Source organism: Lissotriton vulgaris, chromosome 2_2 (genome assembly GCF_964263255.1).
Source record: "Lissotriton vulgaris chromosome 2_2, aLisVul1.2, whole genome shotgun sequence".
In the NCBI taxonomy this organism is placed as follows: Eukaryota; Metazoa; Chordata; class Amphibia; order Caudata; family Salamandridae; genus Lissotriton; species Lissotriton vulgaris.
Window position 1 is genome coordinate 101,879,164 of NC_141688.1, and position 13,058 is coordinate 101,892,221.

General features: G+C 43.1%; 1 protein-coding gene across 2 annotated transcripts in view; it reads left to right on the top strand.

Moving 5' to 3' along the window:
- LOC147729090 (tetratricopeptide repeat protein 24-like) overlaps window positions 1-13,058 on the top strand; it is a 604,158-nt gene that overhangs the window by 68,623 nt on the left and 522,477 nt on the right. For both annotated transcript variants that reach the window (XM_086959369.1, XM_086959370.1), the window contains exon 3: window positions 8,996-9,211. In XM_086959369.1, the coding sequence (XP_086815495.1) occupies window positions 8,996-9,211 (216 nt within the window). The remainder of the gene's footprint in view (window positions 1-8,995; window positions 9,212-13,058) is intronic.

Consider the following 13,058-nt stretch of genomic DNA (forward strand, 5'->3'; position numbering starts at 1 on the left):
CGATAATAGCAAGGTTTATCTGCGATAAAAATCGCCGATGTGCGGCGATAATTTTTGTCTCTAAACAAGTTAGAGACAAAAATTATCGCTAGCTGTTCGTAATATGCCCCCGAGTTTTTGCTTGCAGAAATCGGGAGGCGGGAGACTAGCACTGAAATCAGTAGTCACACGCCTGAATCGGGAGGGTTGGCATGTCTGAATTCTCTACAGCTGGGGCCATAAACTACATCCGCAGGGGTAGGTGATAGCCTAGGTCCGGCCTGGACAATCGGACACAGAGGAAGAGGAGTGTCAGAGGGTGCGGTAGTGAATAGGGTGAAAGAGAGGTGTCGGGAGGGCACAGGGTGTGATTCTCAGAGAAGAGCAGCGCAGATGGGGGGAAGTATATGGCCCATGCATGAGAGAGAGAGCGGGGATGACCAGTGCGTGGGGGAGATGCTTGCGAGGGTGGGAAGCCATGCTGAGGATCGGCGGCGTGCAGAGAGTGGGCCTGGTCAAGGCATCTAAAATGGCTGCCGTGCACGACAAAATTGTGGCATTGGACAAAAAGGCAAGATGGCGCAGACAATGTTTTTCAATAAGGATTCATTTATAACAAAATATTTACTCGCTGGTTTTCATGGTAGCCCAGCCGTGGACAGCGCAACACCGCAATTAGTACAGTGGGCCGTGGGGCTTGAAATCACGTCTGGCTCCTTGGGGGAAGCAGCATTTACCGCATCCAGAGTGCGCGTCGCTTGTGGGCAACTCGGAGCATCTTAAATATATATATATAGGGTATTTGGAGGTATGCAACTTTACAGAGTTGGCGTTTTTTCACATATTTTAGGATTTGCTGCAATTGCCACATAATCCATCATCTGCTGCATATTCTGCAGTTTTTAAGAAGAAAATGTTTTCTACTTCAAACAGATCAAAAGTTAATAAAAACTAAGCAACATATGTTGCCTCGCAGTGGGAGGCTCTTTATAAAGGTGGATGATTACCTTTCAGTTGCTTATTGCTATATTTAGGGCTTTAACTGGTACTAACAGTGGCAGCTCTTCTGCTAAGGCAGGAGCGTTGTCACACTGCTCGCGGAGCAGTGTAAAAAAATGAAATGATAATACCAGAAGTTATTTTTGTTATTATAATTTTTTTTCTGGCCAGTTTGGGCATGCTGGGCTACCGTGACATCCAGGAGGAGGAGTGGTTCCTGCACACTCTAAAGTGCTCATGACTGCTTGGACGGTCCTTCGCCAGGCTTCATGCAAACATTCAAACATGCCACAAATGCCATTGTTGCCACATGATTTAATCAACCCTGCTACATGATTTAGTCCTCCCTCACTGACTGATATTGGCCATTCCCATAAACACTGAGCATTTGGAACCTGAGCAAAGTTGTGTGTTATTCAGGTGATTTTCAACTGTATCGGCAGAGACTGCAATGGAGGATTCCACCAGCCTCTAATTGAAATATTAAGTCTATTCTTTACGTTCACATTTCTAATAATTTTCTGTGCTAATGCTTTTCCTATTTTCACCATAAACATGCAATTTTCTATGCTTAAACAAATGTGTAACAACAACTTTCAAATATAGGATTATAATATGTATTGACCGCTCAGAACAGTTTGTTTGGGAACCACATAAACGAATAACCCTTCAAGCCTGTCTGTCAAGTTTGGAATAGTCTTAATACCAACTCATTTTGTTTGACCTAGCCCACAGAAGGTCACTGAGACCCCTGTCATTTTCCCTGTTATGTTGGCCCACCAGCTATCTACACAAGACTAAGGGCCAACCAATGTCTAAAAGGGGTGCTGTGGGAGAAGGGGACTTTGGTTCGCAACACTGCCATGTTATCATGTTACTCTCATGCATTCCCAGTACTCTCCACGTTGGACCTCAGCAAGTGCTGGATGTTTCCTTTTGGCAACAGTAATTTAATCAATGTTGAAAATAAAAGGTGGAGAAGTAAAGAGAAACAAGTTTTACTTCTGCAATAGGACCCAATATTAGTTTACATCTTTTAAAGCAGTACAAACATAGATGATTCAATGAAAGCATGTCATTGTGCATGCGTGAGACAGTCGAACATGACATACTAATCCAAAGATTTGAGAAAGTCTGCATAGAAGGTACCACTCTCGTTTGGATCTCATCTTACCTACACAATAGAAAAATATGATGCATACCCCTGCTTTCTCATCCAACTCCTACGGCATAAACATAGGAGTCCCCCAAGGCTCTGTTATTTCACACATCTTCAACACATACCAGAACTGATCAATGTTTTTGACTTCACCTGCTATGTGACTATGAAGAAGACACACAAATACTTATTGAATTGGAAATTCTCAAGGACAATGGAAACTAAAAAATCTTCTGTTGTCTGTGGGCCGTTAACCTCTGGATGCCCTGGAGCCACCTCAAATTGAACAAATTGAATGCATCCAAAACTAAAATGCCTGCGGTGAAAGGAAAGCTCATGACTCTCTCTGCACCTGGTCTGATGGTCTAAGACCAACGTCAAAAATATCCGAGTAGATATGAAGCCTTGTAATATCTGTCGTCTCCAAGCTGTTCAGGAATGCCCAAGTGCATAAGATATCCAGATCAAGCTTCCTTACCACAAAAATGCTGCATCTTCCCACACTTAGGATTCCCCTACAAGGTCCAAGCAACAGTCTCTCCTGTTCTACCAAACTAGATTATTCTAATTTACAGAGAATTCAGAGGTCTGCTGCCAGACTACTTTTAAATATAAAAGCACAGGCCCAAATCTACGCCACTTTAAGAGCCCTCCACGGATTACCAGTTGTGAGAAGATCCCCCTTCTAGCTACTTTGTGATACCCACAAGTTATTACATGGCAAAGGACCATATATCATTGGGAAAAAAAATTGAAAATACATGCAACAAAGAAATGCACACTCTAGACTGTCCCTACATCTCAAGCTTATAAGAAAACACCATGGATGGAACGTCTTTCTCTGTGCAAAATGCTAAACTATGGAATTCCTTACTACAAAAAATAAGATTCACTAAGAACCATCTCAGCTTCAGAAGATTAGTCAAGAGCTGGCTCTTCCCATTATGATTACAATACTCACAACACAACAATGTACACAATGTACAGCAATAGTATGAACAAGTCATAAAAGCAAAACATTTTATAAGAATGAAACCTCTGCTATTTATATAACCTTACATGTGTATTTCTACCTTACATTTTTCTATATGTCTTTGTATGGAGAAATCATATTGGATAGGGTTTCTACTTTGTATAAGGATGGCACAGTGTCTATTTGTGCCTATGACTATATTCATTCAATATATAACTATAAAATGTAAAAAATAATAAAAAATATTTATTTGCTAGGTATATGGAAAGGTAGGCTTATTTATGCACTACGAACAAACTCTTTATCTGGACCAACAGAATATTCACCAAAAGGCAACAGACCATTCAGAATTCTGTGGCGATAATCACTCTCAACCTCCCACACCCCACTCACTCCACACCGTACTTGAAGGAGCTCCACTGGCTCACCATACACAAACAAGCACAGTTCAAACTCCTCAACCACAGTTTCGAAGCACTACATAACACAGCTCAGCATACCTCAACAATTGCATCTGCTTTTACAAATCTTCTAAACACCTCCACTCTGACTCCTACTTGAACATGTCCTACATGTACAGAAAATCAGTTCCGGCGGTCGACCCTTCGCCTACATTGCTCCTAAAGCATGGAACGACCTGCCACTATACGTAAAAGCTTCCTCCACACTTCTTGAATTTTGCATGAAGCTGAAGACATGCTTTTTTTTAGTAGGCCCACTAGGCCTTATGTTAAGCCACTGAGTTCTGTATTGGCTCCCACAAAATTTCTGTTCAAGCTACAGCCAGCCAGAGCGCTTGCTACCAAAATGGCCCTCTAGGCCAATCAGAAAGCTTGAATTTTTTAAGTTAAGCCCAACTGTCAACATGTCTATAAATCTTTAACCTTTCATCAGAACCACTGAATGGATTTGCGCCTAATCTCAAAAAGCATGCCTTCTGGTTAAATATCTGCCACGTTTGCTGTAATTTAGTTTAGCAGGTTTGGCTGCAGCGCTGGCTAAATACCCTATGGAAATTGCATATGGCAGCTGCGTTTTAGGACACACCCTTTTTTTCTGCCCCTGTTGGAGTTGATTATTTTTTTATGTTAAGTTTTCTGAAGGTAAGATTTGTCAAACTCTCTTCGTTTGGAAAATCTGGCCAAACTATAACATCACAGTGACAACTGCAACTCTGCTACACATACAAACACACACACACACACACACACACACACACATATATATATATATATATATTATATATTATATATAGGTAGTTATAGTTAGGGGCTAGTTTTCATAGGAAAAACGTTTATTGTTTTCCCAATAACTTTGGCACTGTTTGACAAATCTTAACAAAATTTTCAAAACTAGTATGGCACTCGGTTCAATTCGTGTTTTGACAGCTTTGAGGTGATTTGTCAAGGAGGGCCTGAGAAAAAGGGGGTGCCCAAAACGCATTTTCCCCATGCAATTTTCCATAGATATTGTAGTCACAACTAGAGCCCAAACCGCTGGACAGAATTACACCAAGTCTGGCATAAAAGTAGCTTTTGGTCCAGAAAGCAACCTTTTTGTGAATTGGTATAAACCCTTTCAGTAATTTTTGAGATATAAATAAAAATCAAATTCTTTATATAGTGGGACGCGAAGGGTTCGCAAACCCTCTCAATCTCGTGCTGAGATCTTATTGACTGCCAATACATCAACCAGGAAGTGATGGCAGCCATCTTGGGACTCTACTTCAGCTGAGTCCCACAAAAAAACACAGCACATAGGTTCCTGCACAGCATGGACTTTCGAGTCCATGCCATGCAGGAACCTTGTGAGGTGTCCCTATTGCAATGCCTTTTAAGAAGGCACCGCCCCCTTTGAAAGTGCAGCACAAGGGGAACTGACATTCTGCTTGCCCCCTAGACAACTGTAAAGTATTAACATGGCGGGCGGGCGTCCGTTTGCACCTCCGCGTCACCTCTCTGCTGTGAGGTCATAATTAGGCCCTTAATCTCAAAGGTTAGTGGTTACAGTTAGGAAATTAAATTAAAAATCCTTACAAATTCACTTAAAAAGCCAAAGGTTACAGGGACATTATAGTTAGGAAATAGAACTTAAAAAACATAGAAATTCACTGAAAAAAACAAAAGTTACAGGAACATCATAGTTTTGTTCAGATTTCACTAATACAAAACCAGTGAAATTCAGCAGTTATAGTTCCTGAGCTAACTATAACTTACACCCCCACAATGCATTGCTTATGACCTCATATATTACATTACTCATGAAGTTTTCAGAGACATCACTCATGACATCACTGATGACATCGCAAATGACATCACTGATTACATCATTCAGTGATTGTGAGTGTTTTTTAAAAATAATTGTATTTTAAACATATTTATTAGATACCACAAAGGTTAAATTAGTCTACTTTCTGTACTACCAATGAGTGATTCCTTTTTTTAACATACTTTATGTGAGTTGCTGTGTGGCTGTTTGAGTGAGTGTTTGGTTAAGTGAGATTCTTGTGTGAGTGGCTGAATGGAAGAGTGATTGTCTGTGGGATTGGTTGTATGGTTGAGTGACTGGCTGTCTGAGTGGTTGTATGGATGTGTGAATGGTTATATAAGTAGTTGTATGGGTGTATCAGTGGTTGTACGGGTAAGTGAGGAGCTCTTAAGAGGCTGTATGAGTGAGTGGCTGTACGAGTGGCTGCATAGATGAATATATGGGTGTGGCAGTAGCTGTAGGGGTGAATGTGTGGCTATATGAGTTGCTGTATGGGTGAGTGGTTTTATGGCTAAATGATGGGTTGTGTAAGTACTTGTATGAGTCTTTGAATGGGTACGTGAGTGGTTGTGTGAGCATGGGATTGGGCATATGAGAGGTTGTATAGGGGTGTGAGTGGGTGTGTGAGTGGTTCTGTGGATGATGTCATCAGTGATGTCATTTGAGATTTCATCAGTGATGTCATCAGTAATGTCACTGACCATGTCTAGATTAGCATAATATGTGAGGTCATAAGTAGTGCATTGCAGGGGTGTAAGTTATAGTTAGCTCAGATCTGAGCCTAACTATACCATCCCTGTAACCTTTGATTTTTTTCATTGAACATATACACATATATATATATATGAAAAAAACACCACTCCAGTTACAGAAGGTGAGAGGCCACAACAGGGGTCAGCAGGGAAAGCTTTAATTGATTACAGCATGGGCACGATGCATTTCGGCGTTGTAGCCTTCGTCAGATGCCGCTGTGTGTCTGGTAGTGTCTCCGCCCACGCCTTAAAGTATCCTATGCTTGCAGCGATTGGAGGTTCAAAGTTCAGCCCCCAGTCACATGTTCGCACTGCCACTGCTCCCAAGTTGGACTCCAGTTCCCAGAATGCAGTGTATTAAGGGCTGTGGGTGCAGTGGACAAAGTTTGTAGGAAAAGGCGCGTTGTGTGGAAAACACATATGCCAGACAGCAGTGAAGATGTTCAGCCTCCCTGGGTCCCCTAGCTCCCAACCTGCGTCAGCGATGGTACAGCCGGGCCATGAGTCGAAATGCCGGTGTGCAAAACGGCTCCTCGTGAAGTCGCGAGCTGCTGCTAGCAGGGTCCCTGGCGTCATCGGCAGCGTAGGCGGGCAGGAGATGGTCCAATTCCTTGTATGGATGTGTGAATGGTTATATAAGTAGTTGTATGGGTGTATCAGTGGTTGTACGGGTAAGTGAGGAGCTCTTAAGAGGCTGTATGAGTGAGTGGCTGTACGAGTGGCTGCATAGATGAATATCTGGGTGTGGCAGTAGCTGTAGGGGTGAATGTGTGGCTATATGAGTTGCTGTATGGGTGAGTGGTTTTATGGCTAAATGATGGGTTGTGTAAGTACTTGTATGAGTCTTTGAATGGGTACGTCAGTGGTTGTGTGAGCGTGGGATTGGGCATATGAGAGGTTGTATAGGGGTGTGAGTGGGTGTGTGAGTGGTTCTGTGGATGATGTCATCAGTGATGTCATTTGAGATTTCATCAGTGATGTCATCAGTAATGTCACTGACCATGTCTAGAGTAGCATAATATGTGAGGTCATAAGTTGTGCATTGCAGGGGTGTAAGTTATAGTTAGCTCAGATCTGAGCCTAACTATACCATCCCTGTAACCTTTGATTTTTTTCATTGAACATATACACACATATATATATATATGTATTTACATATATACATACGTACATATATGTATGATTAATATTTACAGTGTATTTGATAAATATATGTAGGTAAATGTGATAAGTATATACATTTGTAGCAAGAACTTAGTCACCAGAAGGAATTAGAGCAGCATTTTATGAACATCAGGTGCATTACGCAAGGTCACATGCATTTTGTGAAGCACAGGGAAATTAAGTGATTTTCCCAGAACCACAGGATGATGCGCTGAGACTTGTATCTGGTTGGAGTATGGAAGGTCTGGCTGGAACGCCACAACCTCTCCATTTTATTCCACTAACAGGCACATATGCCCCCCACTCCCAAAAACATCTCACATCTTCCCCTTATTAAATTAATCTACGCCTTTAGAACATTAGAGTAAATGCATGAGATCTCAAGTGCAAAAACTTAATTCTAACACAACTAATTCTACTAAGAATAGGAAGCACATATTACAAACCTATTGCCTGTTTGCCTGTAACCTTGGGTTCTCTGTTACTGCACATTCATTACACCCCCTCCCCCTCCCCCCCCCCAATTTTCCTTTGGGGAACTTCTAGAAGAGCAAACCCAACAATTGTTCTAGTTGAAAATTACCGATAAATACAGATACACTGGAATTTAAGTGAGGTGAGCACTGAGTACTGCATGTTATTCCCCATTTAACGAGCGTCAACTTGGAATAGGCTTTAAAGAAGTATTTTACAGTTGTGGCTGACTATGATTCATGCAATCCAAGCAAATCCAGGCCCATATCTATGAAGGGTTTGCATCCAGGGCTGGACTGGCCATAGTGGGCCCTGGGCAATTCCCCGGTGGGCTGCCAGGTTGGGGACCGGTTTTGGCCCCCTGGTGGCCGATTTTGTTACAGGGCTGTTTTTGCAGCACAGCTGTAATATCGGCCACTGTAACAAAACTGGCCAAAACCGGCTCTGGCAAACAGCTCGGCCGCACCCCTGTGGGTTGACCGAGCACTTTGCCAGGGCCTGTTTTGGTTCCCAGTCGGGTCCTGTTTGCATTATTCTTGCACCAAGCAAGGGGGGGGGGGGGCAAGGGCGACACAAAACCTAGAATGATATTTACCAAACCCACCTTGCATGGCTTGGTAAATGTGGAGTAATGCACGGCAGCCTAAGGTGCTGCCTTGCGTTACTCTAACCCGCAGAGGCATTACATGGCTGGAGTGAGGATTGTTTTTGTGCAGAAAGGTGTCCCTTCCTGCACAAAAAACAATCATGCCTGGAACGTAGGCACCATGGCAACATGATGCAAGAGTGCCTGCCTTGGCACTAGGCAGCACATTGTGCCCCAGCACAGACACAGAGCAGGAATGCTGTATAATGTTACATATGTTGCATTCATGCCCTCTCTTTTTCACGCAGAGCAGCAAGGTGCCTTGCTGCTTTGTATTGCATGACCATTTGATAAATATGCCTGCCGGTGTCTGAAATTCACACAAAAACACTATTTAAAGTATACTTCAGGAGAGGGATGATGAGAATAGGAGGTAATTACCTCATTGCACCAGGTTAGTATTTACTGGGTGTGGTAAATACTGCATCCCATCCCTCATCACTCTAAATTGAGACCCAGGGGATATGATAAGTACATTGACGACTTATATATATATATATATTATGGTAATAGCCATATCCTGTAACCATGTCACTAAATAAAACACAGTGTTTGTTGTAAACCTGTTCTGTTTTTTTCAGTCAAACTCTACAATCACCTTGCCATTCACTATACTGAAATAAAGTTCCTCACAGAGGCCTACAGCTGCCTAAAAGAAAGCATGCGCTGCTGCAGCGGGGTCAACTTTTCCAACCAGAAGATGGCCGTCCTCCTGCAGAACTCGGCAGCGGTGGAGAACGCAATGGGCCGGTATGAGACATCAGTCGCATCACACATGGAGGCTGCAGACATGTTTGGTAAGGCAGATTGAGCAGCAAAGCCAATTCTAACTAAAGGGGTGTCGATTCAAAGCATCATGGAATGTGGGAAAAGTTCAGTTGTACTCATTTTATTGACCTTGGAAGGATTAAAGTTTGTGCTGGATTTGAAATTGTGACCCGCATGATTCTAGGGAGACGCTTTCTGAGCTACTGCACTCAAATATGTTTATGTATGGGGAGATATGAGCAATGTATGCGTCACCACTCCCCGATATCTGCTTTAGACTGAGTTTTTGCAGTTCATACACACATTAGTGTCATTTTATATATTAACGTATGTACTGATTTGTATGGTATTATACCTCCACATTGCACAGCAATTCTAATATAGTAGTTAGCATGATGGGGGAGAGTGTACATTACCGATAAAGGCCCTTCGGGCCAATCAAATTCACTCTCATTGTCCCCAGTACCCTGCAATCAAGTGGTCAGCAGTTGCTGGCTCGATGCTGTGGTGCTCTCTGGACTTAAGAAATGGGTCTCGCATGATCCTGAAGTGTTCAATGTGGCAGAGAGAGCTCAGGTTCAGAGTCAGATTGGAACAAAATATAGGCCCAGGCACCCAAAAATAAAGTGGCCCACATTCACGGGTCATGACCTTTCACAAAGTATTGTTTGGTTAGTGCTGGGGCTAATTTGGGGAGGAGATTGTGGTATATGAATCGATTTACAGCTTGTAGGGTGAGTAACATTGATCAAGTTTGGAAACACCATTATTTCACTGCTGTTCATTCCCAGGTGTACAAGTCTCCCTTAAGCCATGCTTACTCACCCTCAGATCCCGGAGTCTCCTCTCTGCCAGTAGGCTCTAAAGATCCTACTCATACATGGGATTCTCACTGTCCACTGGGCAACAGATCTTCAGTGAATCTTGTCCGCTTATAAGTCTGGTTTATATTCACTCTCATTGAACTGGGTGACTTGTTCATCCTAAGATTGTGAGGTTGTTGTTCTTCATCAGTGGGCCCCAAAGTAGCCTCTCTTCCTCAGGATCTTTAAACTCAGTTCCACTCTCAGGTCACCAGGACACTTCCTTCTGGAGGTAACTGCCTGCTCTTTAAAAGTCCTGTAATCAATCAATCAATCAATCAATCAATTAGTCAGTCAATTAGGTCTACTGAGGCTCTAGCACACACTCACATCCCATTGACTCCTGCTCACACTGAGGTCCATAGAGGCTACTGTTCACTCTCAGGTGTCACTGGGAGCCTGCATCTCTTTTTTTGTTATGCATTTATTGGCATTTAAGCAAATTACATTTACGCACGATAGGCAATACCAGCAAACAATCCAATCCAAGTAAGCTTTTCGTGGAAGTTCAAAAGTTGCCAAAGCCATTCTTGACATGTCAAATAGCAACTAATAAACAAAACAGGATCAAAAGAGTGAAAGAGAAACCCCCTGTACCCTGTGCTCAGCACGCCCCATAAGGTGGTGTCCAAGGGGCACTTATAGGACAAGCAAGCCACAGTAGGTCATCAGTCCCCTAGCACTCAGTCAAGGTGTGAACATAGGGTCACCCCCCACACCCCTTCTCTGTCAGCACAGGTTCCTCAACGTCAGCGCTCACCTCTGTAGTGGGCGTCATGCTGCCACTATCAGTGAGATCATAAACATGGCTCCCTATGCCAACAGGTCTACTGGGTGTTTCATGCGAGCCTCTTCTTCACCAGTCCACTTGGTCAGTCAGTCAAAATAATCTTTATTCAGTTAATAAAAACCATAAAGGATACAGAAATAAAATTGAATAAAAAGATTCAAGACAAACAATTGCATACAAATAATGAACAACTTCAGAAATTGATCTTGATACAATAAAAAACAGGTGAGTGATAAAATTTCCCAAATATAAAAATTAAACTTATTAATTCCAGGACACAATAACCATAATAACACATCATCAGTCTAAAACAACAAGCAATCAATATACTCCAAATAAGAATCAACCCCTACTTTTTATGAGTGTAACAGCGGTCATTAAAAATCCAGCAACATTAAAACAGACAAATTAATTGGATAACATTTGTGGAAAAATAAGAGCAGATCTAGCTTGAGTAAACTGTCTCTCTTTCAATAAAGGTAAAATAAATTGTCTTCGAGGAACACAATAAAGGTTACAAAACAACACAAAGTGGAGAGTACCCTGATCTGAAGAATCATCACAAGTACATGGATTTAGGTTATTGACTTTATTTTACCCAATAGGATCTTCAAAAAACCAGTGCAACTGGGGAAGCCTAAAACGAATCATTATAAATTGATGCGGAGGGTTAGTGAAAGAAATAAGGTATAGTTATGCATGCACCACTCAGTCTAATCCCAAAACCAGTCCGTCATTTGTGGGGCTGTCGGGCTAAGTCATTGGATAGCTATGCGCTATTTGGCCAGAGTCAGTCCGAGGATTGCACATTTTCTGCTCATGTTCCTGGATTTTTTCGGGATTAAACCCAAGAGACTGTGTTTTAGTCCTCTAACTATCTGCCACACTGTGGCATTGCGCAGATGCCTCAAAGCCTCCTACCAACAATTTTCTATCCAAGAACAATGCTACATATGAATGACGTCTGTTGGTGAGTGTTCACAGCAAGGGAATCTCATGCTTCTTACGGGATATGTTAATGTTAATGTTAATGTTAATGCTACCACAACTTGTATAGCGCAACAGCTGCCCCAGCAAAGGGGCGTCCCGGCGCTGACAGCACAGCAACTGACACATTCGGATGAAGCAGGGGCACAGGCTATGCAGTGGGAAACAGGTGTGTTTTAATGGCCTTCCTGAATTCTAAGTAGTTGTTGAGTAGGGGTGGGTGGAATTCGCGTAATCGTGTTACGCAAATCTCCGCGAAATGGTAAAAAATGTCCGCAAACACGCAGAAATTCTGCGAACACACGGAATTGCATGTTCGTGATGCTTTTTTACTGTTCACAATTGCAGTTTGCGTGCTCAGGGGGAAATATCTTGCGAACACGCATTTGAGAACGCGAACAAGCAAAAAATTTCGCGAAATAACCGAATTCCACAAATTCCACGAGCGCAACGGAATTTACCTCCCAGGCCTATTGTTGAGGCCCTGGATGTGACTAGGCAGCAAATTCCAGAGGCAGGCCACCCTACTGGGGAAGGAGCGGCCTCCAGCCCTCACTCTCTGTGTCCTGGGAACCACCACCAGGTGTTCACCTAGTGAGCGGAGGTGACGTGCTAAGGAGTGGGACCTAACGCTGGTGTCATACGCAGACGACACGCAGCTGGTCATCACTCTCACCGAAGGCCCTTTTATCTCGGCCTCGAGATTTATGGATGGCCTGGCTGCAGTAGCCCAGTGGTTGATGGACAACTGCCTGCAGCTTAATGCAGGCAAGATGGAGGTGCTGCTCCTCAGGAGGAATACCAGATATTGGAATGAGCGTTGGTGGCTCTCTTTGTTGGGCACCATCCCACCACCTAAATCCTTGGTCAAAAATCTGGGCGTCTGGATTGACTCCTCGCTTAGTTTCCAGACCCCCACGAAAAAAGTGTCTGCTACCTTTGTGGGCCTGCTGAGGAGCCTTAATCCGATACTCGTTTTTTTTTACTCTAAAGTCCGCCAGCTCATTGTTCAATCCATCATCCTCTCACGACTGGACTATGCTAGTGTTCTACTTCTGGGCGCCAATAAAGCGGAGATAGCTCGATTGCAACGCGTACAGAACTCTGCGGCTAGAGCCTTGGTGGGTCTCCCCCGCAGATGTTCAGTCAGAGCCACCATTCGAAAATTGCATTGGCTGCCCGTTGAATCTCGCATTCAATTCAAAACCCTCACTATGGCATTCAAGATCCTCAAAT